Source organism: Aotus nancymaae, unplaced genomic scaffold (assembly GCF_030222135.1).
Source record: "Aotus nancymaae isolate 86718 unplaced genomic scaffold, 86718_ANA_hifiasm-v0.15.2.pri h1tg000019l, whole genome shotgun sequence".
In the NCBI taxonomy this organism is placed as follows: domain Eukaryota; kingdom Metazoa; phylum Chordata; class Mammalia; order Primates; family Aotidae; genus Aotus; species Aotus nancymaae.
Window position 1 is genome coordinate 12,543,017 of NW_026988431.1, and position 24,770 is coordinate 12,567,786.

General features: G+C 35.4%; 1 protein-coding gene and 1 non-coding gene across 9 annotated transcripts in view; both read right to left on the reverse strand.

The window, feature by feature from the left end:
• Nucleotides 1-24,770, reverse strand: part of NAALADL2 (N-acetylated alpha-linked acidic dipeptidase like 2) — a 1,216,540-nt gene that overhangs the window by 26,242 nt on the left and 1,165,528 nt on the right. For 7 of the 8 annotated variants that reach the window (XM_064378623.1, XM_064378621.1, XM_064378622.1 and 4 more), the window contains one exon: nucleotides 20,160-20,361. In XM_064378623.1, coding sequence (XP_064234693.1) covers nucleotides 20,160-20,361 — 202 coding nt within the window. The remainder of the gene's footprint in view (nucleotides 1-20,159; nucleotides 20,362-24,770) is intronic. The other variant, XM_064378620.1, reaches the window with a different exon arrangement.
• On the reverse strand, nucleotides 6,646-6,749 carry LOC135275929 (U6 spliceosomal RNA). The gene has a single exon (XR_010343518.1). It is a non-coding gene; the product is annotated as a U6 spliceosomal RNA (small nuclear RNA).

A 24,770-nucleotide genomic window follows, 5' to 3' on the forward strand; every position in this document is an offset into this window, starting at 1 on the left:
CAAAGCCCAACAGACTGTCCCTTAAGAGAGGCAGAATAATACTGAATAACTGAAGCAATCATCATCAGGTTCTAGCAGCTAGACACGATGACATCAATTAGAAGCAACCAATAAAAATACAGAAATGAAAAAAATAACAAAACACTAAACTATTCATTTTTTCTAGTTTTCAGCAGCAGAATATTTGTCATTTTTTTCATAGAAGCAAATGACTCTCATTGAGGGCTTTATTATATCATAAAAGAATATATAACTTGATGACCTTCAATCAACAAGAGAAGGTTAAATATTTTAAGCAGACTTTGAGACATATAACAACTGTGATACCTTTCAGTAAGGTTTTCTTGAGAAATGCCCTTCCACTTTCTCATTACTAACTTTTGAAGACTGGAGTCTAAAAATTAGAAGATCCTGCTCAAGTACCATCTACCTGTTACGATGATGCCTGCCTAAATCTTACCCCAGTGGAAGAAAATGATAATACAAACCTTTTACTCCTTGGTTTCTCTGTAACTGCTTCTTCACCTTTTTGGCAATTATTGTTGAAGATATTTTACATTTATTTTAGATTCTAAGGCACAGAGGAAACCCTAAAATGCTGTGGAAGAAACACTAAAATGTCACAAAGGTTAGGTTACAACAGCAGGAAGGATCTACTATTCCTAGGGTTGGAGAATGGAAAATTTTGGAATTACTAAAGCTTAGAAGCTCAGAGGAAGTATCCTGTGAAGTTGAAACTCAAGCCTCTGAATAGGGGCCACTGCTTAGGTACAACTGATGTCCCTGAGATCAGAGATGGAACCCTGTGTAACTGGACCCCAGACCTATGAGGAAGGACTCTTGTCCACTCATGCCAGTGTCTCTGATGAGTATTTTGAGTCTGACTTAACTAATGTTGGAAAAAGTGAAAATCAGTGTGAACTCGTACTACTAGAATGAACTGTTACTACTTAGGTGAAGAAGCATTGCTAGGGTGACAGTGACAGGAAAAGAAAGCAAAAACATGAACAAATTGTAAGTAGAAAGAAGCATATTTTCTTCCTCCTCCTGGCTTCCAGCTTTCTTTTACTGCTTCTTATTAGAGTTTATCAGGAAGTCAGCTGGCAAAGTGAAAATGCAGTTTGTAGAGTCCTAGTTCCAGGTTCACAAAACAGCATACAAGGATGTGATTGCAATGACAACGACAAAAATAAGGCTTAATAAACTGGCACATCTATTAGGAAAAAAGCCATTGTCTAATCTACACCCATATTACTTACATCATCTGGTGTCATGGGCTGAATGTTGACTTCAAAGATACATCCAAATTTTAATCTCTAGGACCTGTAAATGTTACCTTATTTGCAAAAAGTGTCTTTGCAGATGTAGATACAGTTTGGCTGTGTCCCCACCCAAATCTCATCTTGAATTGTAGTTCCCACAATGCTCATATGTTTTGGGAGGGACGCAGTAGAGGGTAATTGAACCACGGGGATGATTACTCTCATACTCTTCTCATGATTGTGAGTTCTCAGGAGATCTGATGGTTCTAAAAGGATCTTTTCCCTCTTCAGCTTGGCAATTCTTGCTGCTGCCATGTGAAGAAGGACGTGTTTGCTTCCCCTTCCATCATGATGGTAAGTTTCTTGAGGCCTCCCCAGGCATTCTGACTTGTGAGTAATTAAGCCTTTTTCCTTTATAAATTACTCAGTCTCGGGTATGTCTTTATTAGCAGTATGAGAACAGACTAATACAGATGTGATTAAAGATTTGGATATAAGGAGATTATACTGTATTATGTAAATGTGCCCTAAATCCAATCACAAGTCTCCTTGTAAAAGAGAGATGGAGAGAGATTAAATAGATACACAAAGAAGAGAAGGCCTCGTGAAGACTGAGGCAGAGAATGGAGTGATGTGGTCACAAACAAGGGAAAGACAGCTGCCACAGGGAATGGACTCTCCCTTAGAGACTCCAGAGAAAATGTGGTCTTGCTGACCTCCTGAGTTCAGATTTCTGGCCTCCAGAACTGGGAGGAAATAAATTTCTGTTGTTTTAAGCCATCTAATTTATGGCAACGTGTTATAAATTCACAGAAAACTAATACATTTAGGTTATACCTTTTACATAACAGATACTAAAATTTTATGAAATAAAATGGAAATCACAAAACTTTTGATTTACTTAGAGAAAGCTTAATCTACATAGAAAATCTACTAATAGGCCGGGCACGGTGGCTCAAGCCTGTAATCCCAGCACTTTGGGAGGCCGAGGCGGGTGGATCACGAGGTCAAGAGATCGAGACCATCCCGGTCAACATGGTGAAACCCCGTCTCTACTAATACAAAAAATTAGCTGGGCACGGTGGTGCGTGCTTGTAATCCTAGCTACTCAGGAGGCTGAGGCAGGAGAATTGCCTGAACCCAGAAGGCGGAGGTTGCGGTGAGCCGAGATCGCGCCATTGCACTCCAGCCTGGGTATCAAGAGTGAAACTCCGTCTCAAAAAAAAAAAAAAAAAGAAAGAAAATCTACTAATATAACATAACACTAATGAGTTAAGATAAATGGAAACTGTCTAAACCTAATCAAAATTGTATGCAAAATTAATAATTTGACTTTGGAAAATATGATTTTATGGATTATCTAGCCTTTCAATTGTGACTTATGGTAACAAATATATAAAATAAAAGGGTAAACATTTTCTGAAATATAATGAAGCATAGGTACTCATCAACCTCTAGTACTTAATCTAGAAAAATATTTTACTACATTTTAATTCTTAACTTTCTATGTCTGAAATGATTTTCTATTCATCCCTGTGATATTCTGTTTTAGAAAAAAAGATGGCATCATGAATCACCTTTGAAAAATGTCTATTCTTTAGTTATTCAAAATGTCTATTTAATTTCATGGTTAAGAAAAGAAAAGAGAAATTGGAAACACAGGAAATGTACAACCACCTGCAGAGAGGATACTTAACATTTGGTGCCTATATTACATTCTTCCCTTTAAAACTTTTGTGTCTAACAAGGCTATATTTTATTGGCTTTTGAATTATATTGTGTAAAATTAGATTGAGTTAGCATATCATCCAAACTCCCTAGTGTAGCATATGTAAGCTTTGATTAGAAAATGAGACCTACTATGATTAGCAATAAAAAAAACTGGAGACACTGTACCTGGCACATTGGAAGGCTATCCTTTCCAAAAATATCTGGCTATGTTTCTTCCCATTTCACATTATTGCATAAAGAATAGATTACTATTTGCATGTAATTATTCTGGATGAGAAAAAAAAGGCAAGGCAAATTTTTAGTCTACATTAGGATTTACCAAATATAACTAGACAGATACAAACAGAATTTCTTCTAAAGATTATTTAGTTATTTAAAGTGAGTAACAAAAGTAATCTTGCCTTGTCAATCGTATTATTTAAGCTGAAGTCAGCAGAATCTCATTTAGAAAAGATTCATTCTTTGTACATCACAGCTGTTACAATCTACTGCTCATGAGAAAGACCTGTTATTCTTGATTTCTTCCCTTATCTTTATCTTCATACCTTAATCCATCACCAAGTTTTTGTAGATTATATGTCCAAAATGTTACAAATTAATCTTCTCTCCATTGCCACCCCCACCAACATGATCTCTGTGATGATTAATTTTACATGTCAACATAATGAGGCAATACTGCCCAGTTGTTTCTTCAAACACTAGTCCATATGTTGCTGTGAAGGTATCTTAACAGATGTAATTAACGTTTATAATCAGTTGACTTTAAGTAAAGGAGATTGCCCTTGACAATGTGGGTAGGCTTCATCTAATCAGTTGGAAGCCTCAAAAGCAAAACATGATGTATCCTGAAGAAAAAAGAACTCAGCCTTAGACTATTAATATAATATAGAAATTCTAACTAAACTTATAGCCTGCCACATCCTACCTACAGAGATTGGAGTCAAGACTATAACATCAAGTCTTCCCCGAGTTGTCAGCCTTCCTTGTATACAGATTTCAGGCTTGCCAACCTCCTCAGTCATATGAGCCAATTCCTTAAAATTACACACAGACACACACAGACACACACATACAAACACACGCACACACAAATACACACATGCAATCTCCTATTGTCCTACTGTTCTGTTTCTCTGGAAAATCCTGACTGACATTCTAGGTTATTAAAAGAACACATCATTTCTAATTTTTCCATTTCTTCCATTACCTCCAAAATCTGTTTTCTACATAGCAATCAGAGATATACAGAATACAGGATGATAGATAGATTATAGAAAAATAGATAAAAGCATAATACTTATAATCAGATATTAAAAGGCCTGAAAATAAGACTTAGCCCCTCTCTACGGCCTCTAGGTCCTTGTTTCATTTTTCCATTTCAACCCAAGTTACTCCCCCAAATCTATTACGCTACCTTAAAGGAAAAGGCTATGTTTCTTTCCTTCAAGACAATTTTAAAGCTTGTGATTACATATTTATTTGGTCTTTTGTCTGCTTATTTTCTGTTACAATAGAAAGTAAAGACTACAAGGGTAAGATTGATATTTATATTTTTGGGCATTGTATTCTCAGTGCCTGGTACAGTTCTGCATATGGCAGACACTATGTACTCACTGAATTAATAAGTATAATGGAATCAGTAGTAATTTTAAGATAAGCATTTTGAAAAAGTGGCATCAATTTCTAACTTACAGGTAAGAAAAGCAATAAGATTAGAAAGAGAATCAGGAAATGCAAGAAACGAAGTATCACCCAAGCCATAGGCATTAATCTTATAGTCTAGATAGAAGTAACAGCAAAATATTAAATATCCATTTTTGTATGTGTAAGATAAAATATATTCTGCTTCTCTTTTGGCTCAAGATATATCATTTAATTCACACTCAGTTTTAAATCTTCTTTTTTTTTTTTTTTTTTTTTTTTTTTTTTGAGACGGAGTTTCGCTCTTGATACCCAGGCTGGAGCGCAATGGCGCGATCTCGGCTCACCGCAATCTCCGCCTCCTGGGTTCAGGCAATTCTCCTGCCTCAGCCTCCTGAGTAGCTGGGATTACAGGCACACGCCACCGTGCCCAGCTAATTTTTTGTATTAGTAGAGACGGGGTTTCACCATGTTGACCAGGATGGTCTCGATCTCTTGACCTCGTGATCCACCCGCCTCGGCCTCCCAATTAAATCTTCTTTTTATACCACTCTTGTCTGTGAAGCTACTACATTTTTTATTATTTTAAGACAAAGTCTCACTCTGTCACCTAGGTTGGAGTGCAGTGGTGCAATCCCAGCTCACTGCAACCACCACCTCCCAGGTTCAAGCAATTCTCGTGTCTCAGCCTCCTGAGTAACTGGGACTACAGGGGCGTACCACTATGCCGGGCTAATTTTTAGTATTTTTAGTAGAAATGGGGTTTCACCATGTTGGCCAGGTTGGCCTAGAATTCCCAACCTCAGGTGATCCACCCGCCTCGGCCTCCCAAAATGCTGGGATTATAGTCATGAACTACTGTGCCCTGCCAAATTTGTCTTTTTAAAATAAAATTCAGAATGGTTGCAACCAGGTTTAATCTCTTAACCAATTTATGTCATTTACCATCTCTGGTAACTTTGAAGAAAAAAACTAATATTTCTGAACTTCAGAGCCCTTACATACATAATGGGGAAAATATCCACCAGATGAGTCATCTGGTAGATCAAAATACTGTATATAGAGCTCCTGGGAGTACACGGAGGGAGAGGGCTTTGAAACAAGAAAGGGTTTGTAAAATTACCAGCTCCAACAATTATTACATAAGCTATTGTGAAGGGCAGAGATACGCATTGAGTGTATTAAGTGCCTGGTACATGAGTTTTATTTTTTTCTTAAAATTCCCATAGGTAGTATCCTGATAGCCTAACCATTGTTTGACATAGACATGTATTATAAATGGAACAACCCAATAAAACCTGTTGTGGGCCAACAAAACCCCAATAAAACCCCACCGTGACCAATTATGGCACAAGACAGGTCCCAGTTCTTTTAAGATCCAGGGAAAACAGCATAAAGGACCAAGAAAGTTTCTCTGGATAAATTAGTCAACAAATGTTTCTCAAGGTGCAGAAAAAGATATAAAATTTGCAACAGTTGGCCAGTCACGGTGGCTCACACCTGTAATCCCAGCACTTTGGGAGGCAGAGGCGTGTGGATTGCCTGAGGTCAGGAGCTCGAGACTAGCCTGACCAATATAGTGAAACTCTGTCTCTACTAAAAATATAAAAAATTAGCCGGGCATGGTAGCGGGAGCCTGTAATCCCAGCTTCTCCAGAGGCTGAGGCAAGAGAATCACTTGAACCCAGGAGACGGAGGTTGCAGTGAGCCGAGATTGTGCCATTGCACTCCAGCCTGGGCAATAAGAGCTAGACTCCATCTCAAAAAAGAAAAAAAAATTTGCAACAGTCATCACGCAGGATTTGGAAGGCAGAAGTAGAACTGAATCTGCTTGCTTCAGCAATGTTTGCAGGCATCCTGGAAGTTGCCTGCTTAAGAACTGCAGGCAGCTGGTATTGTCACTGAAGGTTCTATTTCAGTTCTAGTAGTTCTTGATTCTATGAAAATTAGCTTAAAGAAAGCTAAGGAAACTTAAAGCTTCCTCAACTTAAAAAAAATATTTTTTGTTTATAATAAGAAGGAACAATTCATGAATTTTCATGTCATCCTTGTGCAAAGGCCGTGCTAATCTCTGTATCGTTTCAATTTTAATATATGTGATACTAAAGTGAGCACTTTCTTGACTTTTAAATCTTGAATGCTTGTAATGCACAAACTTATAATTCTATTAAAATTATTTCTAATTTGAATACCTAGATTGCCTTCTAATTTTCTCAACGAAACTCATCAGATAATGGTAGACTTAGTGGAAATACTAGAACACCACCATATGTAATTCGAGGATTTGTTGCAGTTTTATTAGGATTATATCAATTATACATTAAATCGTTTATTATATTTAGCTCTAACTATAGACTATGGGGTGACTACTTCCCATTTCATCCATCATTGCCCTTATAAATTTCCAAATTGATCTAATCTAAGTACAATTATCGATTCACAGACCTTGTTTTTATCCGCTGAAAATGTTATAGTCTTGTGTTCTTAGTAAGCAGACTGGTGAAGCAGCACAATCAAGAGTAGTGGCTGAAAAACCATGTACTCCTTTGAGGTGACTATGGAAAAAGAGGGAACATTCATGTCCCTTTACTTATCAACTAGTGTAGCTCATGTAAGCTTTCATTTGAACAAAGGATTCCACTGAGGATGGTGTACGGGACCAAATATGTGCTTTATAGAATCACGCCTATTGGCTCCCACTGCTTTCTTTGTGTATCATCTCAATATGCTATACCTGCTCCCTATTTTTTTGTGGCTTACAGATCTACTTTCTTATTATAAGAAGAGAATTTTGCTATGCATAATCTAGAAAATGTCAAGTGCAAAATGATTCCTGAACATTTCATCTACTAAATACATGATTTACACAGCAATTGGAAACTTTAGTTTCATTATGCAGCAAAATGAGGTATTAGGTGCTTCAGCATGATTCTTTCTCTTAATTCTTTCTCTTAATTCTCTTTGATTTATATTAAATCAGAAAGATATTTACACACATAAAAATAAAATAGCTGATAAAACAGAGATAGACATATGCTAAAATATCTAACATGGTTTCAAAGAGAACCTAGATTTCATTATTTTTCTTCCCCCATTGAAATAATTATTTCCCTGAAATGCATTTTAGAAAAGGAAGTCAATTTGTATTAGTTAAAAATACTTCCTCAACTAATATTTTCACTATCTTAGAAATTCAGTGGTGAATCTAGATTCATCTTTTCTTACTTAATTGATTACCAGAATAAATGTCATGAAGTTAAGTGACTTATTCTGGAGTATTTTGGGTCTTCAGTTCACAACTCAAGTTCCCAGTCTATCGAGCCCTCCTCTATACTATATTGCCATTTATGTAAAAACATTTTTAACTATAGTATATGAGATTTAGCAGACAAATATTCCACTTTTTAAAGTACATCTAAGATTTATGGAAACATGAAGAGATAGACACTATTTGGAGTCAAGATAATTTTATTGATTCAATACAACAAGGCATATCTCTTTTCCAGAAGTAGGGATAAATTTGCTGCCTCACAGATGCAATTTTCTCCTATCAAGTTTAGGAGATGTAATTTTGAAATGTGGAAAACTTAATCTATACATACTTGGCTATATTAACACTAAAATCTAGCTAAATTTATTGATGATTTCTGAGCAAATGAGGGATAATTTGGATCGAATGTATGCAGTATTGTCTAGTAGAAAGAGTAATGGTTTTAGAGAAAACAAACTAGGTTTGAATCCCATTTCTGCGACGTTAACGTTTCCTGAGCCTCAGTTTTCTTATATGTAAAAAGGGAATAACAAGACCAATGTGGCAGGATTATTAGAAGTGTTACAAATAATATATGAAAAACGTGCAGCCTGGTGCCTCGTATAAATAAATTATCCTCTATGGAAAGTATTGTTATTATTGTTGGTCTTAATTATTCAATGCACCATCAAATCACAAGTCACCCTCAGACTGGCAATGGGTCTTGACTTCCAAATATGACAACAGTAATTTTTTCTCACTTTAAATGAGACTATACCTTAAAACTGAAAGGGACATTTTTAGAAAATCCAAACAGTTGTATACACAAAGATTTCTATTTTGATACTAGCAAAATGGATCTCAGATTAATTACCCTTATTTCATTGTCAATTGAAATTTTTAAGACAAGTTTTTAAATGTCTAATCAAATTCCATTTGAATGTTGTCTGTTACAATGAAATATATATATTTTTTGTTTTAATATCAACAAAATGAGTGATTGAAAAAATAAGGCTTGAATTCTGGTATATTAATCTTGTTTTTCTTAAAAATTTGGGGGCTTTTTTGCTCCTTTAAGAAGTGGAAACTTTAAAAATATGAAAGGAACATATAATTATAAAATTATGTATGCATTTATTCATAAAAGGGTAAAAGGGAATGTATATAATGATCAACATTACAAAGATTTTGTATATGAACCAGGTCTTCAACCCTCTTTTGGAAATTTTACATTGTCATTGTGTAGATTATTAAATTTTGTATTCATACATAGATTCTTTTGTGTAAGTGGTCGCTGTTAAAAATATTTTTAAAGCATTATGGTAATTCTTAATCACTAGCTATTTTTCATAGTCTAAAGAAATCAGAGGCATTGCTGATAGAATTAATGACAAGAGAAACAATGGTGGGATTTTAGTTCCATTCAGACCACCCACACCTCACTAAAAGAAAGTACAACCCGAACAAAGTAGTCATTATCCCAATCAAACACGGAACACAAGGTTCTATTAAGACTTATATAACTAACTCTAATTAAAACACAATGAAAACTATATAATGAGATCACTGTTATTCTGAAACGATTTGGGGGGTTTGGGTTTCAACCTCTTAAAATTATGTATGTAGTGAATATGTAGCTGGAAACTGATCATATAATACCTGAGAAATGTGTTTAATAGTTCTGTTTCATGTCACTGCTTGCCTAAATATAAACTGGTTCTAACACCTTTCAAAAGCAAAGTTTTGGGAGCTTATATCTTTGAAAAGTACTTTTAGTGGATTGTTTTCTTTTTTTATTCTTGGTTAAAGGCAGAAGCATCTTGACATTTACATTGCTCTTTTTCTGCTTTCAGGGATGCTAACAAAAAAAATGCTTTTGGCTTGGATTAGTTTGAAATGGTCCTCTGAATTTCCACAAGGTCATTCTGGCCATCTCTGAAATAATTTCCTTTGTTATGAACCTGCTGTGACATCTTCCATAAGGACACAATGCCAGAGACCATAAAGGCAGACACAGGTATATACACATGCATATACTGACCCTCAACTTACACATAGGACGTGCTCCCGAACTCCTGATTATGGCTATCGTTTAGAACTCAGAGTGTTTTCCCAAAAAAACAATAATATAAATGTAGTTACTTACATAGTCCTTATAGTCTGCTTAGCCAAGATGTAGCTGAAATACCATACATAAGGATGAACAATGGGATACTGAAGCATAATCAATAGTTTTGTTTTAAATATAATAATTAGACTTTAATTAATCTCTAATGGTGGTGTTGGAGGATGTTCACTTTTCCTGAGTCATATTTCTGTCTGTCAGCCAGAATTAGATGCTGGCTCATGTTTGCTTCCTTGATTTCTCATGCCTTTCAAATCAATACAAATGAAAGAGTGGATCTCTGATTCTCTTTTCCAAAGCCACAACAAATTTCTTATCCTTTTGTAAAATTTCCCTATAATCCTACCTCACCACAGTAATGCAGCAGTGTGTTTATATGTGTGTGTCAGAATGGAGAGGAAAGGAAACACTTATTGCTGTTTAACTGCTATCTCTTTACATGTAGGGAAAGACTAAAGATGAGATTTCTGTTTTTTTGAGACGGAGTTTCGCTCTTGTTACCCAGGGTGGAGTACAACTGTGTGATCTTGGTTCACCACAACCTCCGCCTCCTGGGTTCAAGCAATTCTCCTGCCTCAGCCTCCTAAGTAGCTGGGATTACAGGCACGCGCCACCATGCCCAACTAATTTTTGTATTTTTAGGAGAGACAGGGTTTCACCATGTTGACCAGGATGGTCTCGATCTGTTGACTTTGTGATCCACCCGCCTTGGCCTCCCAATAAAGATGAGGTTTTATGCAGATGTGCTGCCTTAATGTATAAATGTGGGGTCATGTTTATATACCTTACATATTATTCACGGCCTATTAATAGAAATCTTTTGTTATATTTTTGTTGGGAGCAGTTTTGAAATCCCATGGCTTTCTATTTGTATACTAAAAGATTAAAATCAACGATCTTTCGGTTTCTTAGTTTAGATCTTTAGTTTAGTCCAATCACTTGGCAATAATTATTGCTCTCATTTTAAGACTATATAAGCTGGTGTATGATTGAGTGAAGAAAGGAGATAATAGAGACATAAGAGTAGCCGCAAGGACTCATACCCTTAAATAATGGAATATTTTGTGACAAGCCTGGAAATCTTGCTGAAATTTGCTAAAATAAGCTAGGAAGAAGCATTTTTTGAAAAATATATTAAGTTTCAATCACAAAATGGCTGGTGCCAAAATCTAAAAAGTGGTTCAAATGTCAAACCTTAAAACATATAGGAGAATATGCCCCAGAAGGCCATGATGCTTTCAACAGTATTCCTCAGACACATAAAGAAAGCGATTTGAGAGAATTCTTTTCTACTGGAGAAGGTTGTCATTTAGAGTCCTCAGATTTATTTTAGAAGCTAGTGCTACTTAGATACTTTATTTACTCTTTTTAAACTGCATATTTAATGTCCCTTTTCAAACTCCTTATTTTCTATGAGATGTCGCAACTCTTCAATTGGCAAGCAATTAGCAAAGGTTTAAGAAAGGGAAGGACAACATACTGAAAATTAAACACGAAGGAACTACTTCACTGCTACGATTCTGGGGAAACAGAACTTGTATTACTGAATTTTTAAGTATGTCTCCCTTGGTTTATAGTGATATGAGGGAGCTTAGGAAATGAGAACATTATCAGAGTCTGAAGTATTAATAATCTTTTGAAATCTATTTAGGAGATGAAAAACTGATGCTCAGAGATGCTAATTATCTTGCTGCAGATAATCTAAGAAGAAAAAGACAATTTTTTGTCTCAAATTTCTTCTCACTTTGAAAAATCCCAAGTCCAGTGCTCTCCTATAATATCATTGTTATTTGGTATTCTTAATTTTGAAAGCTATTCTAATGTGGACAAGTGAGATGCTAATTGCAAAAAGCATTATTAAACCTATATCTTATGACAAATAAAAGGCAATTCAATGGAGAAAGGAGAGTCTTAACAAACAATGCTGGAGCAACTGGACATCTACATGCAAAAAAGAAAAAAAATCAAAACACAGACCTAATCTTCTGCATGGAAGTAAATTTAGAATGGATCATAGACCTAAACGTAAAATGCAATACTATAAAATTCTAGAAGTTAAAATAAAAGAAAATCTGGGTGATCTTGGGTTTGACTTTTTAGGTATGACACAAAAAGCACAGGAAAGAAAAGTTGTTACACTGAATTTTATTAAAATTATAATTTAATTTTCAAATTTCATTAAAATTAACAACTTCTGCTCTGCAAAAGGTACTGTTAAGAGAATGAAAAGCCAAGCCATAATCTGAGAGATAATCTTTTGCAAAACATGTATCTCATAGAGGACTAGTGTCCGAAATGTAAAAATAAGTCTGAAAACTCAGCAATGCCGGGCGCGGTGGCTCAAGCCTGTAATCCCAGTACTTTGGGAGGCCGAGGCGGGTGGATCACGAGGTCAAGAGATCGAGACCATCCTCGTCAACATGGTGAAACCCCGTCTCTACTAAAAATACAAAAAATTAGCTGGGCATGGTGGTGCGTGCCTGTAATCCCAGCTACTTAGGAGGCTGAGGCAGGAGAATTGCCTGAACCCAGGAGGCGGAGGTTGCGGTGAGCCGAGATCGTGCCATTGCACTCCAGTCTGGGTAACAAGAGCGAAACTCTGTCTCAAAAAAAAAAAAAAAAGAAAAGAAAAGAAAACTCAGCAATAAGAAAAAAACCTCAATTTTAAAAATGGGCAAAAGAACTGAACAGATATCACATCAAATAAAATATATAGATGTCAAATAAGCATATGAATAGATGCATAACATCATATATTATTGGGGAACTACAGATTCAAACAACAATGAAATACCGACGTACATCTATTAGAATAGCTAAAATCCAAAACACTGACAACAAATGTGGATGCAGATGTGGAGCAACAGAAAGTTACATTGACTATTGGTGGGCATGAAAAAATGGTATAGCCACTTTGAAAGACAGTCTGGCTGTTTCTTACAAAACTAAACGTAGGCTTACCATATTATCCAGCAATCATATACCTTAGTATCTGCTGAAATAAATGGAAAAATATGTCCACACAAAAGCACAAAAATATGTACAGCAGCTTTATTCACAACTGCCAAAACTGCAAAGCAACATAAATAGCCTTCAATAGACAAATGAATAAACCAACTGGTGCAGCTATACAATGGAATATGATTCAATGATAAAAGAAATGAGTATGGAGAAAATGTCCCGCATATTGCTAAGTGAAAGAAGCCAATCCGACAAGGTTGCATACTATACTATTCCAAATATGTGACATTCTGGAAAAGGCAAAACTATGGAGACAGCAAACAGATCAGTGGTTGCCAGAGGTTCCATAGGGAGGAATGAATAGGTGGAGAACAAGAGATTTTTAGAGCAGTAAAACTATTCTATATGACCCTGCAGTGGTGGGTACATATTATTATACATTTGTCAAAGCCCACGTGCATACCTGTGTAACAAACCTGCATGTTCTGCACATGTACCCCAGAACTTAAAGTATAATAAAAAAAAATCAGCAACGTAAAGAGTAAACTCTGATATTAAACTATTCACTTTAATTTGTATCGATATTGGCTCACCAACTTTGTATCAAGATTGGTTCATGGGAACAAATGTACCAACACCCTACTGCAAGATATTAACAATAGAGATAACTGTGTCTGGGAGGAGGGATGCTGAGGAGTCATGTGAGAATTCTAGACTTTCTTCCCAATTATTTTCTAAGTCTAAACCTGCTTTTAAAAGAAAAGACTATCAATTTGTTTAAGAAAAGCATATTATAGTGGGAATGTGCATGTTTACCAGGTCAGAGTCCTTGCTCTGCTTTTGTAGAGTAATAACTACAGGGAGTAAAAAAGGATCTAATGGCAAAACACAGATGCCCAGAAATATCCTCCCAGTACCCAGGAGTGGTACAGCATTGCCTATTGGAATGACTGTAAAGGAAAGAGTGAGATAGAAGATTTGGAATTCTTGAGAAAATATACGTAATCACCTCTCTACTTGTTGGGAGAAAGAGCAAAGGAGAAAGGACTTACAGAGTGTCTACATAAATTTGTAATGAGCAACATATAAACAAGGAACAACAAACTTCGGAAGGCCTCTCCATGCCTTATGTTCCGGTGCAGGGTGACCTCGGCTCTGTTACCATAAACATTGTGCTCAAGGATGTAAAAACCCTTCGTAGCACTATGATGTAGCCAGACTTGTAGGCTCCTTGTAAGGTTGGTGTTCCACCAGCTGTACATAGATAATAAGCTAAAGATACCACATGTTCTTGTTTTGTGAAACCCCAAACTGCCACTGTTATCAATCCTCAGAAGACACACCAGTTCCGGCTCACTGATTCACTTCCGGCTCACTGACTCACTCCACCATCACTCCACCCCTACCCTATAGATCAAAGTGATTGCAATCAATAGATAGTGTGGATGATCAGAGCTCGGGACCTTTACTGCTTCCACCAGAGTAATAAAGTGATGGCCCCCTGGTCCCACTTTTTCTCTTAATCTTTCTTTCTCTCATTCCTTTGTTACCAGTGAACTCGGGGTACCTACAGGTGATGTGGAGCTGGCTCCCCACATTCTGGTGCCCAATGTGGGGCTCATGGATCCCTACATTCTGGAACAGTAATGTGTGGGGCTCATGGATTCCCTACATCTGCTCAAGAGCAACAAGTCAAATTTTACACTGCTAGATTTGATAGTAGTGATATTTTTGTGATGCTTTGTAATTTTCAACATACTTTCACTTATGTGGTCCCTGAGCATAGATACTGTTTTGCTGGCTCTTTACTGATGACCAAGTTCAGTACTTCCCATGTACTTTGCAGCTTTTTCATTTATGGCATTGCAGTCTATCCTTGTGCCCTTTCCCTCTCCCCTTACTCAGGATTAGATGTCCCCTTGAAAATAGAGGCTATGAGGCTTAATAGTGAGTGTCCATTGACTCAGTCTGTAGAGCTGAAAATGACTTTAGAAATTATCTTTATCCACAGATCTTCACATAATTACACATAGACACAGAGTGCTTTACCTAAATGACTCGATAGATGGGACAGAGAGGAGGCCCTTTCCAGTACTCAATCCTGTTTTTCCCACCTAAAGCTAGAGGAATTCTAAAAACAACTTGAAATGAGATTCTTAGAGACAATCACTAAATTAACAAATCCTTAAACACCACTTCCTACATTGGCCCTTTGCTCTTCATTCCTGACACCAACATGCCAAATCATGTTCTTTTCACCCCACACCTTTCCTACTCCCACAATCTTGTAAAGGTTTCTGCTCTCTCCTAACTCTAGTGCACCCTCTCAGGAGCATCAGATAAATCCTCCTAATAACACCTATTTCTATGTGGCTTTTTTTGCATCCATGAATAAGAAAGCCCAAACCTCTCAACAGAGCATTTAAGGGACTCCACAACTTGATCCTGCCTCCTTTCCATAACCACGAACCCAATAACCATTCAAACTACTCTACTTTTTGTACTTCACTCTTGAGCACACCGCACACAACTTCTCCTTTGTGTCTTTCTTCAAACGATCCTCTTGGAAATGGGCATGTTATCATTCCCTCAAGCCCAAATACATCTTTCTCTTTCACTATAAAGTCTTCTTGACTACCGCAAGAGAATACTTTCTCTCTTCACCGAATAACAAAAGTACTTTGTGGCTGTAGTGTTCTTTGTGCCATTTGAATAAGTAATCTGCAGTAAGTATTTGATGTATAGTATATTTTAGCTCTTGAATTAGGTTAAGCTCTTTGAAGGTCGGGATCTTATATTGCTGGTTCCCAGCAGTATTGCATAGTGAAGATCTAGCTTTAGATGCAACATCATAGGATTAAAAATCTTTGAATCCTTGAATTCTTGTTGCCAGACCTTGGGAATATTATTCTGCATATTCCAAAATATATATATATATTCCAATGTTTAGTGGCACTTTTATTGAGATGGTGTTCTTTGGGACATGATCTAAATACAAAATGAAGTATTTGGCTTTATACAGCAAAGTTCTGTCAAGAATATTTTTTAAATACAAATACTTTTTACTTCTTTCTTGTGTATCAGATGAGGATTCTATATATCCAATGGGTTAGAGAGTGAGATTCTTATGTGACTAACATCTCCAAAGCTGCTTAACATTAAAAAAAAATTGAACCCTGTTCACCAAATGTTCTTTTGTACAATGTAATTAACAATTTTATTCTCTATATAATTATAGCTATAAATAATCAATCTACTTTTCATTTGCTTAAACTCAGATTTTTACTTTGAATATTTCTTTCCCCATTAAGAATGTGCTTATAAACATTGAAAGTAGAAATCCTATTGTAATTCTGAAATATTTGCATCAATAATTTTAGAAACATGAATCATCTATCAAGAAAAAAACATGAAGTAGAATAATTTGCTATGTATTTTATAAATGAAGTACAAATTCATGACAACCCCAAGATAAAGGTCAGTCAGCTACATCTCAGTGAAACTATTTACACAGTTATAGTATATATACATATATATACACACACACATAAATTAATATATATGTATAAATTAATAGAGCTAAGGAAAAGAATGGTAGACATATATTCCTTCAACAACTATAGCAATAGTTTAGCACAATTCCAAAATAATGAACCAAAAATTTTCAGCCCTAAAGTTTGTTACATGAGTTAGAACACTATTGTAATCAATACTTTGAGGCTTGCATAATGAGAACGCAAGGTATACTGCAATTACATTACTAACAGGAAAAAAATCACTTGTTTAATCATTGTTAACTCAAGGGCAGATAAATATTTACTTTTCTACCCAAAATGCATGATAAAGTAAATGGTGTTCATAAATAGTTTTGAATGGATAATAAAAAGTTTACCAGATGCGTGATTTAGACCATAGAGGGGTCTTCCGTATCCAGTGCAAGTACCAAGAAAGACAAATGGAGAAAGTTTGCTGTATTATAATATGCAAAGCTATGTTCTTTACATATAATTTGTATTAATTTCTGAATTTTTCTTAAAAGGAAAAGAAATAGAATAATTTACAAACTATATTTTAAAAACAAGTTATCTACTTTATGACTTTGAATAATGCTAGATTTAATAATGTGGTTTAATTTTTCTGCTTAGCTATTATTACATCTAGCATCATTACATTTATTTAATTATTTTGTTCTTCTTTTTCCCATTCCCACCACTAGAATATACCTCATCAGGGAAGGTAACTTAAGGTGACAGCTACGTCCCTGACACTTAAAAAAAATACAAGGAGCATACCAAGTGTCTTAACCGTATATATTATTATAATAATGTATATTTTCCAAAGACTTATAATGTAAAGTCATAATACTGGAAAAATATGTAACATATGGATTTTAAATGTGAATTTGAGTTTAAAATCATAAAGGAAAATTATCAAATATCAGGCTTGGAAATGTCATATATTATAGAGGGGTCTCATTCCATCATCTCCTTTTGTAGATGTAGAAATTAAGATGTTGAAAGATTAAGTGACATGTGAGATCACAGAACTAGCAATAATAGGCACCTTAAACCTCATGTAGTCCAAATACTTGCTTATGGCCACCCAGCCTATATTTTAATGTCTGCCATGATAAGGCTCTCACTACTTTATAAAAGTATCACATTTATTCTTTTATTTTTTACTCACACGTAATAAAGATTTCTCTTTGTTGTTATTGTTATTGGTTTGGTTTTTTTTTTTGAGATGGAGTTTCCCTCTTGTCACCCAGGATGGAGTGCAATGGCGCAATCTCGGCTCACTGCAACCTCTGCCTCCAAGGTTCAAGCGATTCTCCTTCCTCAGCCTCCTGAGTAGCTGGGGTTACAGGTGTACCCCACCACACTTGGCTATTGTTTGTATTTTTTGTGGATATGGGGTTTCACCACATTGGCCAGGTTGGTCTCAAACTCCTGATCTCAGGTGATCCACCTGCCTCAGCCTCCCAAAATGTGGGGATTACAGGCATGAGCCACCACATCCAGACATAATTAAGATTTGTATACTTTTACATCAATTATTTGGTTCTATTATATCCTTTGTTTATACATATTATGTCTAGTCCAGAGTATATCAGAGAAGCAGCAGGAGGCAAAGAGATACTGGGGAAAGAATGAAGTAGGAGGACTGTTTAGCCCAGAACTTTCATTCTTAAAGGGTCACAAATTTAGACTTTCACACTACATAAACTTATACATACATACACACACACACGGAATATATATACGTAAATATATATATGTATACTATATAAACACACATACATATATTAAGTATGCCATATAAATACACACATTATGTATGTATATATTAAACAGAAAGGTATACATTTATATGTTGTGTCTCATAGAATTATGTTAAATAAAAACTGTTTAAATATGCCATAATCTTTTTCTAAAATTTTTAGAGATTTAGGAGGTATATGTGCAGGTTTGTTACATAAATTTATTATGTAATGGTGAAGTTTGGGCTTTTAGTGTACCCATCACCCAAATAGTAAACAGTGTACCCAATATGTAACTTTTCAACTCTCCCTCTTTTGCAGTCCCAGTCTCTATTTCTCTCTGCATGTCCATGTGCATCTATCATTTATCTCCTAATTATATGTGAGCACATGTGGTATCTGACTTTTTGTTTCTGAGTTATTTCACTTAGGATCATGACCTCCAGCTCTATTCCTGTTGCCAGGAAGGACATGCTTTCATTCCTTTTGATGACTGCTTAGTATAGAATACGGAGAATAAAGTACATGTACCATATTTTTAATCCAATCATATGTTGATAGACACTCAGGTTGATTCTACGACTTTGCCATTGTGAATAGTACTGTGATAAACATGAATGCAAGTATCTTTTTGATATAAAAAATTGTTTTCATTTGGGTAGATAGCCAGCAATTAACTTTCTGAGTCTAATGGTAATTCTATTTTTAGTTGTTTGGGAATCTCCATACTGTTTTCCAAGTACATAGAAAGGCTATACTAATTTACATTTGTACAAACAGTGTATAAGCATTTGTCTGTGCATTCTTGCCATCTCTTATTTTTCGACTTTCTTATAATAGCCATTTGCATGTGTATACCTATGTAACAAACCTGCACATTCTGCACACGGACCCTAGAACTTAAAGTATAAAAATAAATAAATATGTGTGCATGTGTCTTTATAGTAGAAAAGGAGCCTCACACACTGGGGCAGTTGTGGGGGGTAGGGGAGAGACAGCAGGGGGTGGGGAGGGAGGGGAGGGTGGGGAGGGATAACATGGGGAGAAATGCCAGATATAGTATGCACCTAAAGTAAAATAAATAAATTTTTTAAAAAAAGACATAGGAAGAAAAAAAAAAAAACCAAAATTGGATATTGCCATCATTGAATAAAAGACTTAGATTTTCAGAAAAAAAAATAATAAACAAATAAATAAAAATAATAGCCATTCTGACTGGTGTGAGAGGGTTTCTCATTGTGGTTTTAATTTGTATTTTTCTGATGACTGATGGGTACCATAATCTTTTAAACTTCATCTTTCTTTATTTACCCTCTACCATATAAGGAACTTAAAAAACAAAACTATACTGCACTCATATTATCCTCTGAGCCTGTATCTAATCCCCCTTCCATATAATTGTTAAAATGTTTTCAGAAAGCACTCCATGTAACTCTCCAACCAAATAAGCCTAATTCCTCAGTTGTTTCAACATCCATCTAGATCCCACTTTCTCCTAAATATTAAATTTATTGAACCCCAACATAAAATGTAGTATCTAGAATTAAACACATTAATCTAGAAGGGATCGTCATAGGACAATATGACATGGGTGTATCTCCTGATGTAGTCAAGAAAGTATATTTCTTTCAGTGCAACCTATAATTCCATTTGTTTTTTCATTGACCATATAAAATTAGATTCATATTGAAATTGACGTAAGAAAATTCTTAGTCATCTTCTCTATGCTACTGCTAAGCCAGGTTTCCATTATTCTATATCTATGCAGTTTAACTCTTCTTTGCGGGAGGGTGAAGTTACTTATATGAGTAACTGCTTTATAGTTTCTTTTTAAATACTGTTATGTTCATAGAAGGTGTATATTCTGAAAGTTACACATAAACATTTAATTTAGGGAAAAAGTATACTTTTTTTAGACATGCATCCTACCTATAAAAACCTGGTGGCACCTGCTGCACCAGAAAGCTTTTCTCCATGTCTTGAAGAATGTCATTCAGCATCCGGATGCGGATGGGTGCTCTCTCCTTGGGATCATTAGCAGGTCGCATCTCATCAGACTGAAAAAGTTCAGCACTCTCCCGCAGGCGTGATGCCATGGCTAACAGTTGATGAGTGTTGGGTTGATCACCTGCTGAAGATAAATGAGCCTATCTCAGAAGAGACATTCTCAAGGGAGCAAAATAAGCATTTTATAATCAGGACTTTAAGTTATAAACCAGGCAGACCACTGAAGAAGGAAGAGGGAATTGTCATTAATAGTTCTCTTCTTTCTGTCACTTGACAAAAGCAAGACTGTATGTATTTGAACCTTACTTGTCCAAGAAAAAGATTCAGCACCAAGTAAAATTTGAGAATATATTTATTGTGTTCAAAGCATTCTGTCTATAATTGTACTATTCTACTAAATTAAATTTATCACTGTTCATAACAATAACAACAGTAAACAGGTAGTTCTGATTGTTTAAGGATCGCTATATTCCAGGCACTGTGTCTTCAATATTGACCCAACCTTGTTTGTCACATACATTTCAGAGAATCTGAGAATTAAGTAAGGTCAGCAAATTGTCATAGGTTATCATACAAGTAAACAACAGGGCAAAATTAGAAGTTTGATCTTTCTGACTCAAAAAACTATGTTCACCAGAGAGTAAACTGTATTTCAGGGAAGAAAATAAAAATTGAGTTGTTATGTTTTCTCTTGAAAACCTGAGATATGTTACCATATGTTGTCATGTGTCCTTTGGGTTATTTTTTTCTTTAGTAGAAATGTCCTGTAATGTGAGGTTGAAATACATCTTTGACCTAAAAATACACCACAAACTATTTTATGTAGCATTTGCCTTGTTTTGTTTTACTTTAGAGATTTGTGCTTTTGTTTCTTTTCCAATTGTTAGTATAATTTATTAAAAGTCATTCTGAAAGGAATGGTGATAGCAAAGGTTCCACAGGACATTCCTTTGACTAAGAGAAAGGCAACACTCGTATAGTGGTCCACTGAATTCTGGAGCCAGCCCACTTGAGTTTAAATTCCTGCTCTACCACTTAGAATCTATGTGATATTGGTAATGTTTTTGAGCTTCAGTGTCTTTATCTGTACAACGAATGCAATAACAGTACCTGCTTCATAGATTTGTTAGGAGGATTAAATGATTAATACTTGTTCAGTTTTCCCTACAGGTAAGTGGTTCTCAGCTGACGTTATTCAAGACCTTCTTTAAAATCATTCTCTTATCATGTCATGAGAGGTGCATTCCCTCATCATCTTCTTCCAGATATCTCACCGTTAGAATCAGCCTTTAAGTGAGACAACAATTACTGGCATCCTTCTCAGAAGACTAAACACAACTGACTTCAACAAGGCTGGCACATCACTACAGAGGATCACTTCAAGTCAAGGTAATGAAGGAAGGTAGTGCTGGATAATCTAAATTGGCTGTTTTGGAAGGATAACATTGAGACAGGCAGACGGCGTGATGAACGGAGGCCTGCTGAGACCTCCACTAGGAGAAGTCCTGGGCAAAAGGGAACTATCACAAAAGGACTCTCTCTGAGTAAAGTCCAAGGTTACCAGTTCCCATAATGCTTGGTCCTTAGGAAAATGCAGATTCCCAGAACTATTGATTCTTTCTGGAGGCAGAACCAAGAATCTTCATTTTAATATGCTACTCAGATTATTCTATACATATTTAAGTTTAAGAAAGATTACAGAGAGATGATATGCTAAGAAAAGAAAAACTAGATTAGATGTATAACTGATAACATTAAATATGTTTGTCAAAGAATAACCAATCTCTAATATAATGATATTTTTTATTCTCACCTTCCTTTGATGGAGACTGGTTTACATGTAAAATTCTTTAGTGTCCAGCACAGTGTTGACATTCAATAATTGTTTACTAAATAAGCAAAGTAGGTTCAATAAAGTATGTTTAGAAAAAAATCTGATAACAAATAATGATATGCAAAGAGATTAGTTTTATAAGGGCTACAAAGAGATTCACAGGTAGGCTTACATGAAATGTTCTTAGAGAACACAGTCATTTTTGCTAATTTTTAATATCCCAAAATCTAGTTTGAAAACGTGGTTGAAGGAGAAATAATTCTTGAAACTAATATCTAGCTCCCTGTTCACTGAAATTAACAATAAAAATAAAATCAATTGCAGGAGTTCAAAAGATTTTGGCTTTTGATGTTTTCAAAGTGCATTTCACATTCTTTAATTATTTTGTTTGATTTTACAACAAAATGCGGTTGCAAGAATGTGTAGGCCATTTAGAAAATCTTGCCCCTGAAAAACTTACTCAATGTCATTTTATGAAAATAGTTTGTTGTAAATTTTGATGGTTCACCAAAGTTAATGTATAGATAACTTCAAGGGAATATCTCTGCACAAGGCAAGAATAAGATGGCTATAGCACATTTAAATTATGCTAGAAAGATTGAACAACAGTAAAAGCAAGTTCGACATCCTTGAGAGTCTTCCATTTAAGAAAGAAAAATCTGTTCTGATCGAACGTACGCTACAGAATTGAACACATTACTACTGAATCAAGTGAGACAAATTGTACCATTCTACCTTATTTAGCTCTAAATGAATTTATCTTTGACGGTTGTACAGATGTAGAGAACTGACAGCTTTAGGAACTGGCTAGCTCCAGAAAGGACCCTGATAGTGGAAACCAGCCACTCACAACACCCTATATGCATTACTTCAGGGGTATGAGGTTACACATTGAAAAGTAGTTCTATTTTCAATGTTCACTCAATCATTTTGATATATAAATCATGCTCCAAGGATTTCTAGTAGCCATTTGTGTGTCAATTAGAGCTTGCTTGTTCTTTTATTTATTATTATTATTATTATTATTATTATTATTATTATTATTTTGAGACAGAGTTTTGCTCTTGTTACCCAGGCTGGAGTGCAATGGCGCGATCTTGGCTCACCGCAACCTCTGCCTCCTGGGTTCTGGCAATTCTCCTGCCTTAGCCTCCTGAGTAGCTGGGATTACAGGCACGCACCACCATGTCCAGCTAATTTTTTGTGTGTGTTTTTAGTAGAGACGGGGTTTCACCATGTTCGCCAGGATGGTCTTGATCTCCTGACCTCATGATCCACCCGCCTCGGCCTCCCAAAGTGTTGGGATTACAGGTGTGAGCCACCACGCCCGGTCTGCTTGTTTTTTAAATAATACCAGAAAGAAATGTTACCTTCCCCACTTAAGCTTTTGTGATCCCAAATGATTGATCTTTCATGCTCCTTAGGATCCCTACTAGAATATTGGCTCTGTGAGAGAAGAGGTTTGTGTCTGTTTCAGTGCCATTTCCCTAGTCCCTAAAAGTGCAAGTCACACCACTTAATCAATTAAAAATTAACTTATATACTTTTATCATAGCAGCTGCAATATTTGTATCCTTATCTGCCTTGTCTCTCTTCTCTTTCTGACTAGAAAGAACCCTATATCATCGGCAAATACATTTTATTTCTCTTTGTATCCCCAGATCATAGCACAATATCTGTTTTATGGTAGTCATTTATGAATAAATTTGTTGAGTGAATGTTGAATTATGAGAGGCCTTTTTTGAAACTTATTATTATATTAAACAATGTCTACAAAATCATTCAGGGAGATGTTTGGTGCTTAAGGAGCATCAACAAATGCTATTTATTTTCTTACTAAAAATCCATTATTGTTGTAAAAGAAAAGAAAAATATTTAAAAGAAAAGAGGCTATTGTAGGGTAATAATAAGTTAAATTAAATTAAATTGAGTTAAAATATCCTCTACAAGAACCCCATAAAAACTAAGATTATATAAAACTTTACTTAAGGTACAGGACAAATTGAGGCTGTTCACAGTTCAGGTTTAGAATATAATAAGCACATTCGAACAAAGGAAATTAACTGGAAATTAGACATTTCTCACAGAGAGGGTTAATACAATTATTTTTTTTAATTATATACATGGAATTTAAAGACCAAGGACTTGATATCAAAAGATAGATTACAGCCTGGTTTACTTAATTACTATCAATGTAGTCATGAATAAATTACTTAATACTACAGTCCTTCAGCTTCCTTGGAGAAAATAATCATGTAAGTTTCTAAGTGCATAAATCACTATATATACAAGTTTGTAGTATTAGAATACAAAAACTAAACACAAGTTACTACCAACCCATTTTTTAAAGGCATGGAAAAAAAACTGTAACAGCTTTACAGTTATTTTTTTTCCTCGGAGATATTACTCTTTTTCACTTCTTTGACCTGCACCCCCCAACCCAATGTATCATATTCCATATTCCTCCTCATATACACTTTAATAAGGATTTCTAATTTTATTTTGCTGTGCCTTTAAATTTGATGCCATTTCCCCCATGGGCTGCTATCTCAAACTTCTGAAGAACAAGGAAAGAAATAATACAAAGGGTAAAGGAATTAAACAGTGAACTTTAAAAAGTGATTCTTTTAGATCATTGCTCCCGGTGAAAAGCTAACCATTAATAAATTTTTATAGTATGGTAGAACATGCTAATTTAT